Source organism: Pleurodeles waltl, chromosome 8 (genome assembly GCF_031143425.1).
Source record: "Pleurodeles waltl isolate 20211129_DDA chromosome 8, aPleWal1.hap1.20221129, whole genome shotgun sequence".
NCBI lineage: Eukaryota > Metazoa > Chordata > Amphibia > Caudata > Salamandridae > Pleurodeles > Pleurodeles waltl.
In genome coordinates this window covers 112,846,533-112,863,147 of record NC_090447.1, presented here as the reverse complement: position 1 = coordinate 112,863,147, position 16,615 = coordinate 112,846,533, and the positions used below count along the sequence as shown (strand labels likewise).

The 16,615-nt window shown below is 46.7% G+C and overlaps 2 protein-coding genes across 3 annotated transcripts in view; one reads left to right on the top strand and one right to left on the bottom strand.

Annotated features, from left to right (window-relative positions):
- Window positions 1-8,761, bottom strand: part of MOGAT2 (monoacylglycerol O-acyltransferase 2) — a 477,687-nt gene extending 468,926 nt beyond the window's left edge. Inside the window, exon 1 of the mRNA XM_069203876.1 lies at window positions 8,536-8,761. The gene's annotated coding sequence lies outside the window, so the exon portion shown is untranslated. The remainder of the gene's footprint in view (window positions 1-8,535) is intronic.
- Window positions 8,762-8,825: 64 nt separating this feature from the next.
- Window positions 8,826-16,615, top strand: part of MAP6 (microtubule associated protein 6) — a 105,651-nt gene continuing 97,861 nt past the window's right edge. For both annotated transcript variants that reach the window (XM_069203874.1, XM_069203873.1), the window contains exon 1: window positions 8,826-10,557. In XM_069203874.1, coding sequence (XP_069059975.1) covers window positions 9,254-10,557 — 1,304 coding nt within the window. In that variant the 5' untranslated portion in view covers window positions 8,826-9,253. The remainder of the gene's footprint in view (window positions 10,558-16,615) is intronic.

The window sequence follows — 16,615 nt, the reverse complement described above, 5'->3', positions numbered from 1 at the left end:
CACTTCAGTAGGGATGGCATGCTGATTCCGATTAGCCGGTCTCAGTACTGGATCCAGCACTGCACTAAGTTCATGAATAGTAGCACAAGTGAGTCTGTAATTGATAATGATGTGACGTTCCTCCATGGTCTCCAAATCAACAAGTGGTCTGTACACAGATGGGGCCCTCCCTCGCCACATGGGTCTGTACCTAGGAGGAGTGGAGAACACAAGTGAGGGACACAAATGTATTTGCACAACATGTTGTGCATTCAACACTGCCGTCAAATATTTAGGTGACACATAAGCATAGTAGGATGTTAAACTGGAGTGACATGCCCTAACTGATACTTCTGGACTGTTGTGGTGAGTAAATAGTATTTTGGGCATGCGTTTGAGGGCTGGGGCCCATAGGGCCTGCATGGGGCCCACGACCAAATAATAACTGCGTAGTAGTTCACAATACGTCAGCCCCCTGTCATCCAGATATGTAGCAGTGGAAGTGACCTCATACCGCTAGCGGTTGTCGTAATGGCGTAAGGCGGTGTTCACCGCCGTACACCCATTCATTGGTTAACATGGTTGTCAATGGGAAATATGGGCCTCTCATGATCGGCGCTGGTGTTGACGGTGCACACCACCGCACAGCGTATGCCATTTCGGCACCCCAGGTTCACTTGACTCCCGGATTCTGTGCATGCAAGTACTCCACTGAGTGTACTGTTGTGTCCTGAATCTGATCCTGGAAATTGCACAAGTAACAGGAGAAAGGGCCCCTGCCTTCACCACGGAGGAGCTGGAGAAGCTGGTGGATGGGGTCCTACCCCTGTACGCCAAGTTATATGGTCGACCAGAGGTGCAGGTGAGTAGGCGGATGGGGTGCATGGATGCGTGTGATGGTGCTAGATGGCTGTTTGCATGTGTGCACGATTTGTAACTGCACAGCCGTTGAATGCATGACATTCAGCGTGAGTGAGGTGTTGGAATGCTGTTTTAAGTGTCTGTCCCATAGGGGACGTATGGCCAGCGGTATCAAAACTGCTTTTACTGACCTCAGTGTTTCTTTTCTGTGTGTCCTCTACAGGTCAGCGCCCATCAGAATAGGAAACTCTGGCAGGCCATCACCAGGGAGGTGCAGACCCTGGGGGTCTACAACCGGTGGAGCACCCACTGCAGGAAGCGGTGGAAGGACCTGCGGTGCTGGGCGAGGAAGACCTGCAAGACCCAGCTGGGGAAGTCCTCCCAATGAGGAAGGGGTGCCTGTCAGGTCCTGACCCCCCTAATGCGCTGCATTCTGGCAGTGGCATATCCAGACTTGGATGGGTGCTTGAAGGCTGCACAGCAGACACAAGGGGGTGAGTACCAAGATCATATAATGCCTTCTTGATGGATGTCTAAGGGGGCTATAGTATGAATGCTGTCTAATGGCAGGGACTCTGACTGGTGTCATTTAGCATTATGGCCCCCATGGGAAGGTAGATGATAAGGGACAGGTCTGCAGTTCTTCAGGTCCTTCTGTAATGTGGGAGATGGTTGTTTACTAGGGTTGTGGCCAGTAGTCAGGGGCATAGCCATGAGTATAGCTGTAGGTGCTGCATGGTGGTATAATAACTGTGTTAGAGTATGGGTGAACCAGATATGTGCATCCATTCAGATGTTAATATTATCTCTCCTGTTTCGTATCCCCACCCCTTTACTCTTGTGTTGTCTGTGTACATCAGCATCATCTGGCAAGGGAGCAGTGGCACTGGCGAATGGGGATGCAGTGGCCCACGGTTCCAAGGAGGCAGAGTCTACCGACGCCAAGGGGACCAGTGGGTTGGAGGGCAAGGAGAGTACCACTGGGAGGCAACTACCACTGGAGTTAGTGACTCTGATACCTCCTCTGATGAGAGCTCCCTGGTGGTGGCGGACCCTAGTGGGCCCACCCAGTCTCTGACAACTTCTGCCACCCCATCCCATCACCGCCATCCCTGTTGCGCCCCACCCAGTTGCCCGTGCCTACTCACCCAGAAGGGTGGGCGTCTCCTTCGCCCCAGGCACCTCATCACCTGCATCAGTCAGCCCTGCTGCCCTCATGGAGGAGACTATTGACCTCCTGAGGACCATCTCTGTAGGGCAGACAACCATCATGAATGCCATCCAGGGGCTAGCATCCCAGATGCAGCAATGCAATGCATACCTGGAAGGCATTCACGGTCCAATGTCTGGCCTACAGAGATCTTTTCAGGCTTTGGCCTCCTCTTTGACGGCAGCCAGTTTCCCTGGTCTTTCCGTCCCCCCTCCAACTATCTCTACCCCTTACAGCACCCCACTCCCTTCACCCATCCGAAGCACACGTTAAGATAGCCATGCACACACCTCAACACACAAAAAACATAAAGAGAAACACAAGCACCACACTTCCCACCACAGGCATACAAACAGCCAACATACAAAGGCACACACAACAACATCCACTTCCCCTACTGTGTCCACCTCTTTCGCCTCCCTGTCTGACACCTCTACATGCACACTCACAAGCACTGCACCCTCATACACTGTTGCTGACCCCATTCTTGCAGTCACCACAACATCAGACATCCAGTCATGTACCCCAGACACCACACCTGCACTCACCACAACGACTTTGAGTAACACTTACTGCACACTCACCAAACGAGCAGACACCTAGACAAAATCCATTTACACATTGCTAGCCTGTCTTGTCCCACTTTGTTCACCCCTCCTCCTCCCATTACACTCAGACGTTCACAGACACCCACCCAACTCACATCCACCACACCTCAGCATACTGTTCAGGCACCTGCATCCACGTCACACACATGTACAACTGTTACAACCTCTACCTCTTCTCCCACACCTTCCTCCAGGTCCACCCTGACTGCCCCTAAGAAAATTTTCCTATCCCGTGTAGACCTTTTTGAACCCATTGGCCCTCCCCTTCTCGTCCCTAAACGTGCATACCTCCTTGCCCTGTACACTCATTTCACGTCCAAGTCAGCCCTTCCCATTACTGTGCACCTTCCCCAGTGAGCAGGAGGCCCCGTGCTGGCTGTGGACCATCTGCCACCCCTGGTCCAAGCCCACTCCCCCAACTTCCAAAGCAAAACCAAAACCCCCTCCACCTCCCAAACGTAAGGCCAAGCCCCCCCTCCAAGACATAAGTCCCCACCCCTGCCACTGTTCCCTGAGGTGCCTGGCTGCCCCCCTGATGCCCCTTTGTGGTGGAGTACCATGTGCACATGTGGGAGTCAAGTTCGGGCCATTTGAGCCCATCAGCCTTTTTGATTTGGACTAGCCAATGGCCTCATTTGGATAATCTGTTGCTCCTGGAGCTTTAATAAAGTTTGTGTGCCCAGTGTTGGAGTTGGCACACTCTCGATCCGTGGTTCCTTGTTTCATTGTGGGGGGGTGTTGTGCCCGTGTGGGTACTTTGGGCAGTTTGTCTTGGCCTTGTGTCGGGTAAGTACCTCTTGCTCAGGTGTGTATGCCCTGTGATGTTGTGAGGGGTTGTGGGTGTGTTGCAGGGTGGGTGGAGTATGTGGGTATGTCACTGTGCCCTTTCTTCCCTTGTTTAGTAGGTTGCGGTACTTACCGTTGTCGTCTTCGTTGGCGGTCACGGTCACGGAGCTATATGGCAAGGAGCAGCACTGGCATGATTTCCAACTCTCTCTCCATGTCTGCTTCGGAGTGTTGTGTGAGCCTCCGGTGAGTGTTTCCTTTTATTTGGTTCGTTTCTGCCTGGCTTTGGGTGGTGGTGGTTTCTGCCCCAGAAGTGACGGCGGTCTAGTGCTTCATTATTTGTTGGTCGGGTAGGGCCTTTCCGTCGGCCTGTGTGTGGCCTCTTCCGTCGTTGTCGACACTCCTCTGCTGGCGGTGAGAGTTTTTCAGACTGCCTGTTTTTCATGTGCTTCATTATTTGGCAGCCCAGCCCGCCAGCCTGTAAGCGGTAGTTATCGCCACTGCTGGCGGTGCGGTCTTTCCCGCCGTGTTCATAACCAGGGCCTCTGTTTGACCTTATGGTCACCAGTATGAATGCTGTCCAGTCCCTTTAGCTTTTTATCCTTCTGAGGTTGATAAAATGAGTACCGCTGAGATGGCTAGCAAAAGACATCTGTTTTTCCAGCAGCAACATGTCCAAGGGTGAACCTGCACTTTACAGATGCACATTATGTTTATATTACCCACATGGAGCAGGCTTGCAGAAAGAGAGCAGCCTTAAGGAGACTGTGGACCAATAATGTAGGAAAGAAGGGCTCATAAGACAACCATGAAACAAGATGAAGTTAAAGACAGCGCTTGAGAAAAAGCAGGCTCTACATCAATATCTGGATATTTTTAACATGAGTGTCAGGATGTTTTAATTTTCTATTGATTGGTTTTCAGAAAGACTGTTACAAAGCTTCTGATATACAGTGAGCAGTGATAAAATATACATACCAGTAGCTGGCAGGCAATTAGTAGGATGTCTGGCAGATACTGCCCAGCTCATAAGCTGGGGATTCTTAGCTGTAGCAACCCATATGTTTTACATCTTTAATTTGATTTTTTTCTTATGTATTTTTAGTCTTTGAACTGGTTGCTGACAGCAATATCAAAAGAAATGACAAAACTTTTAGGTTAGTCAGTGCTACCCATTTATTCTCTCCACATTTAGTGACATTTTCTTGCGTCCCATAGTATTGGGCCTTATTGTTTTTGGAAACGATAAAAACTGTTTATCTTAGAGAAAGGTGCCAGTGCTTGTTGCACTGACCAGTAAGTATATTCCTTCAGAGTGGTCACCAGGGACCTAGTGTATGTTTACACTCTGCTTTGGGCACTGCATCTTTCTGTACGTTTTTGGTAACTCCACTCGATAAAACTGGAAAAACTAGAAAGACATCGTCATGTAATAAAAATAAAACCATGCTGGAAATACATATATTCATAAGGGGGCTTTCAATCAGCCCAATTCATCCATAGGTCTGTTCAAATGTCATTTTGTTCACATTTTACTTCCGCCCACCACAGAATACAGTATGGAGCAGTGGTGTCAGCCCACTATGGCCACTGGCTATCTTCACTGTCAGTGATGACATTTGGGGCCTCATTTATAAGGCTCTTGCACCATGGAAGCGCCACTTTTAGAAATGCTCCAGGGACGCTGCGCCCTGCTCCATATTTTCATGGCTTAACGCTACTTTGCAAATATGGGCCGCCCCACGGAGTTTTCTGCAGCAAATTGGCATGCAATGGGTGTTCCTGTGGGTGTACACACGCAACATCCATTGCTTTTTTACCCTGCCACAGATTAATGAAAAATCGTAAACCTGACGCAGCGCCACAAAATAAACGCCACCCCAGGGGTGGCATTAAGAGTGGGGCAAACAGGATAAATACTTTTATTTCTCCTCATTTTTTTGCTTTTTATATGTGTGCTGCTTTCTGCAGAACACATAGAAGGAGCAACTCGCCATTAAAGAATGTTTATGTGCAGGAAGTTGTCCTTTCCTGCACATAAACCATCACCCCTGCAATGCAGCCATCCTTGCGCTATGGCGCAAGGGTGGCTGCATTGGTGCTAGGCAGCTGATTTAGCACTGGAGCAGGGGAAAACACAGGGATGTGCCATATTCTTGTAAATACAGCACATCCATGCATTTTAGAAATGACGCAGCTCAGCGCAGCAACATTGCTTGCAGCACCGTGCTACACCATGTCCTAATAAATGAGGCCCTTTATTTGTGAACATCCACTCAAAGATTAATGCACTTCAGTGCCAAGGCTGGTGGACCAATTTATGCATTCATTTCACATTTTGTTTTGTTTATTTTGGATATGGGTTACTTTTTCAATCCTTTTTAAAACATATGGTGGTATTTTTACGTTTTGCTACATTTCAACTTTTAATGACTATAGCCTATATATGCAAAGAAATTAAAATTAAAAAAAAAAACATTGCAGGCTTAAAAGACCAGACCTAATGCACTGCCAATGCGTATTTGGCTTGCTTGCATTACACACAAATGTGACTCCTTTTCTCCAGTGCTATCCTGTGGTGCAGAGAGGGATTAAGACCATGATGAACTTGGGAAATCTGTCATTAATCTGCCATCCAATGACTGAGGACCAACCTACTGCTGACTTGCCTAGCCACTGGGCCCCTGTGGGTAACATACCCACTTCCTGTGAAAAGAGATTCCTAGCCTGGACTTCTTGGATTAGCATGTCACCTTCACTCCCATCCACCTCAGTGGTCACACAGCCAAAGCCTGGCACCATGGATTCACTTTCTAGCAACTTTTTGTAGAACTGCCTGAAAACACTAGCACATGCTCACTAAGTCACATAGCAATCTTCCTGCAGATTCTTACCTAATAGTACACCTCAAAACACTCTTGCTGACAATTAACTGCAGTTATGCACACTACCTACAAGACCTCCCCACATGTTTGCCATGCTTTCTCAGCCATGGATTGATGAGGCCTGGTCCCTAGACATGACAAAAATGCTTGTGAGTGAGGCTGGTCCAGATTTTAAATGTGGCTGGAAATTACACACATCACTTCCTGTGAATTCTATAAAAGTCTAAAAAATGCAATCTTATATTGTATTGTATAGCAGCAAAGCTTTAACATATGATATCAGAAAGAGATACCCATATAGTTGTTGAATTGCACCATGTGAAACCGAAAAATCTGTGATCAATCTCAGCTTCCCTGATTCACTAAATTGTGTGTACATAGCCAATTTATTTCACCAAGCCTTCTTTTTGCTCATTATTATCACATATGAGAGCAGCTTGAAATAAGTGAGTTAATGTGTGCTGTACAAAAATCTCTCTTTTGTTTAATAGACTATATACATGGACTGTATAAAAGATCATCTCCACCTTTCTTATTACAGGCAACTTATAACATAAGTAGTCACCTGCAATACAGAACTAACAGCCTTTTTACTATAATAACTTTTTACAGTGGCATACTGACGCCACAATCTGCTGTCGGAGCCAGAAGCAGAGAAGAAAGGCAGGTCATAGAGCATAATGAAAACTGCAGTTAAAATAAAATAAAGTGTGGCTTTTCGTTCTTTTGCTGTCTTTTTTAGATGAACAGTGGGAACCATTTATGAGACATTTATATCAATATATTTATTTGTCCATAGTTCATGTAATTATAGGAAAGAGAAAATCTCTCTGCATGTTTCTATAAATTCTGTGCTACAGAACTTTTAAAAAATCTGACTTGTATTAAAGCAAATCTATTGTCTTTTTACAACACATATCTATCTGTTTTTTGGCGTGTTTCATTTTGCACTAGTGGTTCAGATGTTATTCTTCATGTTTTCAAAACATGCGGTCTCTTTCACATGAAAGAACAACATACCAAGGACGTTAGTGTTTAATGGCAAGGATGATGGTGTGGCCATATATTAGAAGGAATAAAGTACTCCCTGCCATAAACTGCTAGGGTATTGCAAGTCACCTCGAAGGTCCATGACTTTATAAAGGAATTCACTTTTCAGCTTTATTCCTCTGTCACGGAAGTCATCAGTGACTTGCAACATCATTGTAATGTACAGATGGGATAGCTTATCCCATATTTAATTTTGTTCCATATGTACGTTTTCTAGCCCACATATAGGTTACACATGACCCCTGACTTCTTTCTTACTTGTCTAATCCCATTGTCATCAGGTCACGGGCAGGAATGTTTCTCAGTTCATGTTTAAAACCTGTCAGTTTTAACAATTACTTCTCAATGCACTGATATAATCTGCATGCTAAGGTTAAACTCTTCTGCATGTTAAAGAAATACACTTTTTTGAACATTAAAGACACCTTACAATATTGTAATGTGATCTTTGTTGTATGATTTACATGCCAAGGATTTTTAAGGCGTGGCTCGTGCACAGGCTCGTAGTGCCACAGCTGACTCTTGGCTCAGCTATCTGGCTTGGCTCTCCATGTTAGTTTCTTGGCTCGCCTTCGTCTACAAAGAAGCAGACAGTTACACCTCATTGTAAACTCCCTCTGCCTCCCGGAAGATTTGTTCGAGAAGGGAGCTCTCCATCGCTCGTGGACCTGAAAGATGTCTCACGAGAACTCCACATCCTATGCTTTGAAGATGGAACAGTCACCCCTCACCCCCGTTGCTTAGACACACCCTGGATGAAAGGCACCGCAAGGCGCCCAGCTGCGCCAGGCTCACTCAACGCTACCATCCGCCATTGGCTACACAGCTTGTGATTACGTGGACAAGCAATCAGAAAGCATCACACCACATTCTGCTGCGGTGCACACCCACTTGAAGCGTTTTATCTGGTGGTTGTTTTTAGCTATCAGGTAACCAGTCTTTAATTCCTCCATTCCGATGACTGGGTTTACAGTCACAACCCCTCTTGCTGCCGTTTTTAAACTTCATCTCATTTTAAAAACACACAAATGACCTGTTGCTCTGAGCCCCCACCCCCTCCCATGCAGATTAGTGCGGCGAGGGGTTAACAGGGAATGTGGGTATCGCCATCCTTGTCTCAGAGGGTACAGAATGAGGCAGGAACCCCTTCCTCTACCTCTGTCAGGTATGCATGAGCGGATCCATCCTAAGCCCCTTGTCATCGGAGGGTGACGCCCACTGCACTGACATATTCCACCTGTCTGCATCGCCGCGCGCCGGTCTACGCAGCCAGGTGTAAGGACATCACACTGCAACCCACATCTTCGACGATCATAGATATAGAAGAAGGACGCTGCTTTCTTTGCATTGTCGCCTCTCCCGTTCCCTCTCCCCCGCCTCTCGGGCACGTCGGGGCGCGGTGACGCAGGCAGGTGCTGGGTACCGCTCCTCAGCATCCTCCCCCTCCCAGTTCCTGGGATGCTGATGCTGCTGCTGTAGCAGCAGAGTGGGTGGGGTCCCTTCCTGCAGCGACGGCGGCGGTGATGCTCGGATCTCTTCCTCTCAGCTGCTTTAGCCACTCTCACAGTCCCTGATCTCGTTCAGCGAGGAGAAAGAAGAGGCGACTTCTCAAGCCCGACCATGGCTTAAACGAGGATCCCCCTTCTGCCAACGGGAAAACCGGAAGCATCTGCTCGTCCTCCGGCTTTATTGAACTGGGACATTTTCAAGGACAGAAGGCGCGCACCCTAATCCATCATCTGATTTTGTTTCCCTATTTTTTTCTTCTGCATAAGGAAGTCTAGGGAGTTATTGTGATTTCTGCATGTTGCAGGCTTCTCCTTTATCAGTTTCATAGCGTGGCTGCCTGAAACTCCACCCTCACCCTGGAGAGCATGGCATGGCCCTGTATCACCAGGGCCTGCTGCATTGCCCGCTTCTGGAATCAGCTGGACAAGGCAGACATTGCAGTGCCCCTGGTCTTCACCAGGTATTCAGAGGCCACTGATGCGCAGCCGCCGACCCATCACCACCAGCTGCCTGTCCAGCAGGGGCCACGTGCTGTTGCCTTCTCCTCAAGCGCCATAGAGACGCAGCCATCCTTAGCAGGGGTAGGAGGAGGCGATACAGATGTTGCACCTGCAGGACTACCCACTGAGTTCAGTAGCAGCCAGGGGGCAGTACGAGCAGGAGGAGGGGCTGGCACTGGCCATGCCCCTGCCACACCTGGCTCGGTGATGCGCCAAGACTATAAACCCTGGAGGGTAAGGCCAGAGCCCAGCTGCAAGCCCAAGAGCGAGTACTCGCCCTCAGAAACCCCTTTTGAGAAGGAGACCCAGTATCAGAAAGATTTTAGAGCCTGGCCCATCCCCCGCCGTGGAGACCACCCATGGATACCCAAACCATCTCCGACGCCATCTACTGCAGGGGACCGTGGTACCACCGAAACCAAGAAGAAAGGCGTGGCTCTGGAGAGGAAGGCCACTGAAGAAGGAAAAGGGTTTGAGAGGCCAGCTGCAGGTGAGAAGGGGGAGCGGGCTAAGGCAGAAGATAGAGATCCCCAGATGCCCACAAAGGGCAGGGGTGGCTCAGCTGAGGTGAAAGGTCAAGAAAAGGTGGCAGCTGTGGCAAGGTTAACAGTGGGTGACAAGGATCTTCTTATGCCTTACAAAGGGGAGGGTGTACCAGCTGACTCTAAAGGGCAAGAGAGAGCTGTGGCTTTAGATGGACCGGAACCCCAGATGGCCACCAAGAGTAAAGGAGGGTCGGAGGAGAGCAAAGGGCAGGAAAGGCCTGCAGCTGGAGAGAGAGGCCCTGCTGGGGACAAGGATCCTCAGATGTCCTCTAAGGGCAAGGGTCACCTACGGGAAGCCGGGAGTTTAGAAAGGGCCGCAGCTGGTGAGCGGCCCAATGTTGATGATAAGGAACCACAGCTCTCAACCAAAGGCAAAGGTGGACCTATTGAAAGCAAGGGTCAGGACAAGGCAGCAGCAGGAGAGAGGACAGTGCCAAGTGAAAAGGAACCTTCAATACCATCAAAGGGCAAAGTTGGCACTGTAACACCTGGAGGAGAGTCAACAGAGAAGAAACCACCCGTGGTGGAGAGAACAACCGGCTCCCTTGAAAGAAAGGGTCGAGCTGTCGTTGATGCCCTCAATAGGCAGATCAAAGAGGAATGTGGTCCCGGCACATCTTACAGGTAAAATGTGTTTCTTAGTCATTTTTCTTTGTACTTTTGCTTAACACCTAGTTGTAAAAATTATAACGCTTCACATGGTCATTGACTTTGCAACTACCCTTCAGAAATTCTTTACAAAACAAATTTACCAATATGTTTCAATTTGGATGTGAGTCTTAGCTCATTTGACCCTCACAGAGTTCAGCAGGGTAACTAGAGTGGGACATCCGACTTCCTTATAAATTAGATCACAGAAGCATAAATTGAGGATGACAAATTTCTAATACAATCAAATTATCATTACTTGAGTGTTTGAGTAAACTTATTTGTTTGGTACACGTCTTCTTTATCATGTGTTACATTCCCAACGCTTTTGCAAGAATTGGATAGAGGAGACATCAAATCAGTGGCGTCCAAAATAGATCCAGCAAGACTAGATCCATGACAGATTTTCCCAATATCCTCCACACAGCAGAGGACTGCATAGTTTCATTGAATATAACTTTTTATATGGTTATACTGAAAATCTGGCATGGATCCAGCGTTCCTGGATCTTCATTGGGTGCTTTTGCATTATGTGGTTGCTGTTTCCCTTCCTGCATAAACGAAGGTCAATACATGCTACATTTCTTTATTGTATGCACGTCTGATGGGATACGACTACTAAGGAGGGTTGGTATACAGGAGGAGGGCCCGAGCCTCATTTCGAGAACTGCTTACCCTAAACGTGCTGGCCATCTGGCTTCATTTGCCTGTCATTTTGTTAGACAGCATTGTGATTTCTCCAGGGGTGCATGCATCTTTTCCAAACACAATTTTCCCTTAACGGAAATGCTATTTCTGTTCATAGATCGGACCTCTCATTTTGTAGTCTGCAGGAAGGATGATTCTGAGCCCTAAGTGCTCTGGGCATGTTCTTGCATGTAGGAGGTTGCTCTCTCTTTTTATAGTTTTGCATTTTCAGTCGAAGGGAGAGATTTTTGAACACTCTATCACCTCCTCACCAGCACTGCAACTCCACACTTTGTACACGACAATACAAGTACCAAAATGCAGCATGTTAAGTCGTGACTGAACACCCAATATACAGATAGCAGTCTACAAGCAGGGATTTCACGATCTATCCATGGATTTGCTCTTAATTACAAAACGCATTATGAGATGTTTAGTGTTAGTGCATATTTAAATGTCTAGAGAGGCTTGACCTGATGAGTCGTCTGTCATGTTTCATTGAGGTTTTTGCTGATTGCCATGTTGCAGCCTCTATAAGCAGGGAAACAAAAGATGGGCAGTGGTAGAATAATGTGAAAAGACTGCAGTTCGAGAGGCAGGGATAAAAGCTTCGTGGAAATCCAGGGGCGTGTCTTCAGAAAACAGTGCACAACATCTGCTCAAGTCCTGTTGGCACTGGTCTCCCAGAAGTCTTGACATCTGAGGACGAATGTGCCTATTAGTGCCCAGATCTCCCTCCCTCTATGGCCCGGACTTAGTAAAATATCACGCAATGCAGCACAGCAAGTAAAGTTGCTGTATTGCGTTGCGTGAATGGAGCGAGCAGAACAACGCCATAGCTGCTAAGATTTGGTGGTGTTCTGCTCCCCCCTCGTTGGTGGAATTTTGGCTGCCATGTGCAACTAACAACACCCTTGCTCCTTAGTGCAAGGGTGCCTGTTCTGTGGTAAACCTAGTTTTTGTACAGGGTTAGGTCCCTCCCAGTCCAAAAACTATGCTTTAATACTCTTCCCACTTTGTATGTGTGTTGTAACACCTGTAAAAAGGGAAAAGACTGGAAGAAACTAAAACATTTCTCCTTGTTATGTTTTTCTAAGGAAGCGCAGGATTTTAGCGCAAATCTGTGTCTACAGTTCTTTGTAGATAGTGATTTGCATTAAAACGTGGGAGCAACCATGCACGACCCATGGAACGCCCCCTTGACGTAAAATAAAGCAAGACAGGTCATTGCGCAGCTTTGCATTTCTTTTGGTTACAATCCAATGCAAATTGATATTTGCATTTGATTGTAAATACCACCACCACACTTTAAGTCTGGATTGAGTTAAAAAAGAAACACAGACTTGATGCAAAGTCTTTGTAAATCTGGGCCTACGTCTCTTCAGTAGCATTTTCACAGCCAAATGTATCAATGAGGAGGAGTTAGCAGGAGCGATCTGCCTCTAGGCATAGTGGGATAGTTTAGGGCAGTGCGACTGGTGCGGCCGCACTGGGCGCTGACCTGGAGGGGGCGGACACTGACCACAGGGGGTGTGCTGTGATAAGCAATAACTTATCATTTAACTTTCGATTTAAAAGCACCAGCTGCAGAGTTCCTTGTGCATCCAACTTTCAGGCAGCAATTCAAATGTCAGGCTGATTCTTGTGATTAATGTTCCTGCCAGAGAGAGAGAGAGAGGTCGAGTTTTATCTAGTTGCAGTTTTGACTCATAATAAAGTAGCACGGAGGATTAATGCCCCTGTTGCAAAGAACAGATCTGTATTTTCTGTGAATAGCTGAGTGGATTAGTAGAGCCAGCCATTACCAATGCTTTAAAACAAATGAAATGTATAAGAGAGAGGAGCTATGGAGGGATGAGGGGCACTTTTGCTGGGTGGTAGTAGGGGAATCTGACGAGGAGGTCATGGGGGTGTCAAAATAGACCAGCCGGCCGTGGTTAACAGAGCCGGTCTCCTGATTCCAAGGCTCTCTCTGTTTCTCTTTTATATATGAGCCAATATGCTCCTTCTTAATATGGTGCCTAATTTAAGAAAACAATACGCGTAGGGGGGCCATAGTTTTTTAGAAGCCTTCCGCCTGCACTGTTGAAAGCCCGGATTGCGGTATACCAAGACTTCCAAGGCTTGATTCCACTGCATGCCTCTTTCTTCCACCTCTATACACTTCCTGCTTTAAATGCCACTCTGGTGTGTTATTTTGAAACACTGCTTTCTCCCTCTTGGCACTCTTTTCCTATCTTTCTTTTACTGATTTGTTCTCTATTTCATGCCTTTATATATTTTGCTATGGGTCAAAGTCTAAAATGAAAAACAAGTCCCTTATAACCCCCAAAAATGAGCTCCAGTGCAACCACCTACACAAATAAAGCACGGGCTTCCTGCTTTCCAAGCAGCCAACCAGATCACTATACCTGACTACCCACAATACACCCTGTCTTCGTCTGGTGGAATACAATTCATTTTAAAGAAGATCTTTCCATTCATAACGCTGTCTCTTCGGTCTTCATTCCATCTGCCTGTCCTTTCATTCCAATTATACCTGGTCCCAAAGTCACTGCACTATATAAGAAATCAACATAATATACCATAATGCTCTCTTTGGTGGGTATTTTTTCCGATTAAAGACAGTGGAAGTGCAGATCGTTTAATAACCTTACTAATATCATCTTTCTTGCGTGTTGTGCAAGCCGTGGAAAAAAGCACCTTTACCATAAGTACATCTTTTGGTGAATATATGTGTGCAAGCTCAAAGAAACTGGAGAAAATTTACTTTTTCGAACCATACATTGATGTGTTGCTTGTTAAACAAAGGATGTCAAATAAATAGGAACATTCGTACTGGAGGAGTATTTTGTTTATTTTATCATGTCCATATATATTTCAGTAAGTGTCTCTCCCGTTCATAAAAATATACCACATTTATCTTTCCAAATTGAAATTTCATCATTCCCAAACAACCCCAGAGCAATTCCTGACTTTTTGTTACTAGTAGTATGTTGTATTCTGAGGCATGTAGTTTTGCTTTTAACATTGTAAGTATAGCTAAAAATCTTAGCAATCAAGTGCTTTTAGATAAAGGGCCAGATCTGGCTAAAGCAGTTGCGCTTGAGGGGTTGCAGCTTGGCTGCAATGGATACTGCGTATCGGCCACACCCTGAGTTGGGAGTGCCTGCCTTAGGAGCACGCCTGACAGCAGGGAGTGATGGCAGAGAGGTCTAATAGAAATAGCATTGCCAGGGCATTTTGATGGATGGGTTGACGTGGAGGCCCACGAACAGGGTCTTCCACGGGATCTAGCGAGAGAAGGCGGCAGTTGCCTTTAGGTGGCTGGAGGCATGGCCAGGGACAAGTACAGAAACACAGGTTGAGGTTGTATGATGGAACCACGCATGCGGCAACCACGCACGCCTGAACAACACGGTCAGAACAACAACCGCGTTGTTTGCACGCATGCCTTTACCACGCATGTTTTTACAACAATTTTTCATTGTAAAGGCATGTCTAGTAAACGCATGTGTGGAAACGGCATGCGTGGTTGTCGCATGCCACCCCTCCACCCTAAACACAGAAGTACCCCACCCTTAAAAACCTATCCCGATATCTCACCCACCCTGAGACCTAAAACCGAACCCCACCTCCACCCCCAAAAATAAAACAACCCAACTCCAAAAAACAACGACCCCCTGCCTGCCCTGAATACAAAATTACCCCACCCCCTCACCCTGCCCCTAAAAACCCGACCTCCCCACCCACCCTAAATACAAAATTACTCCGACCCCACCCCTAAAAACCCGCCCCCTGCCCTAAATACAAATGTTCCCCTAAAAACAAAATAATCCCAACCTCCCACCACTGCCCTAAAAACTGTAGTACCGATCCCCTGCCCCTTAAAAAAAAAAAAAAAACTAACCACCCCCACGCCCACCCCTAAAAACTAGCCCCAACCCCACTTACCTGACAGCGTTCTCTCCCATTGTATTTTCCTTTTTCTCTGCCTTAACCACGCATGTGCGTTGTTCAGCACAAGCGTGGGTAAGGCAGAGAAAAATGCCTGCGTTGTTCAAGTAAGCATCGTTCCGCTTGCGTGAACAACGCATGCGTAGTTCCAGACACGTTGTTCCGGATCTTTCCCACAGGCTGAAGATCAAGGGACCTATTTGTTCACATAGACCTCCAGCCACCCATTTCTCACTGAGAGTCCAAGAGCATTTCTTCGTCCCATGCATCAAACTGTAAATCATGCTGGATTATCTTCTTTGCAGTTGAGGTGTAGGTCTGGTCACGCAAGTGCTCTGGTGAATGGTGAATGGTTTTGTCAGATTGCAATGGTTTTTCTTTGGTGAGGTAGCCTCATGGGTGACAAGTCCTGCATCAAAATATTTGTACAATTCTTAAAAATTGATTGTTTTACCCAAAGCATTGGCCTTGGAGCTTTAAGGGTAACAGAAAGATCAGGAGTGGGGGATGCTTACCGGCGGTGCTTGCGCAACTGTTTCTAGCCCTTAGTGAGTCCTCCATATTAATGCCCTGGGAATGGGAAGAGATAGGTCTTGGACCACATTATGGCCCATTTGCTAAGGCACATCTCCCAGAAGGATGGTAGGTGGTCCCAGCAGGGATGCTTCTGCCATGGTATGCAGGTCAATACCTGAGCTGGTCTTGCTCATTGGTTTTGGGAGCAGAGAATTTTCCTTCACAAGTTTGGTAGGACCCCTTGGTTTTGGCATGGGGCCCAGTTTATATGATGCAAGTGGCACCGGTTCGGTGCTCAGTCATGAGACTACTAGTTGGGCAATCTGGAAGGGTTATTTGAATTGAATTCCTATGGCTAGCCTGCTGTGTACAATAAGTTGTTCTATTAGTGTATATTTTCTGGCAACATATATTTTTGTGTCGTTCAAGAAAAGGTTAATGATGTTTTAAGTTGATGTCTGTATATATCATACTAATAATTACAGCCTTAGATCCTTCTCAAAACCAAAACAGACACAGTCTGGGGTCACTTAATTGTGTGATTTCTTGCAATTGGGACCATGCAGCTTGCCAGGTCCCCACCTAGTCAGAAGTGTCACTTTTAGATGCTGCAGGACAACAAGGGGCCATCCCACTGTACAGCAATGCTTTCGGATACTTCCTCCATACCACTGCTTTGAGGTGCCATAGAATTAACATAAATGTCATATCTTGGTTTGAAAAATTGAGATACTTTTTCATAAAATGTTGTAAGCTGTATCATTTTCGTATCAAAGATTTACCTAAAATGTATGTCCCTTCCTATTTTTTACTCATCTGTGCCTTTGTGAAAAAATAACCCAAGAAGTATTTTGTGAGAGGGTCATTTTGTTCG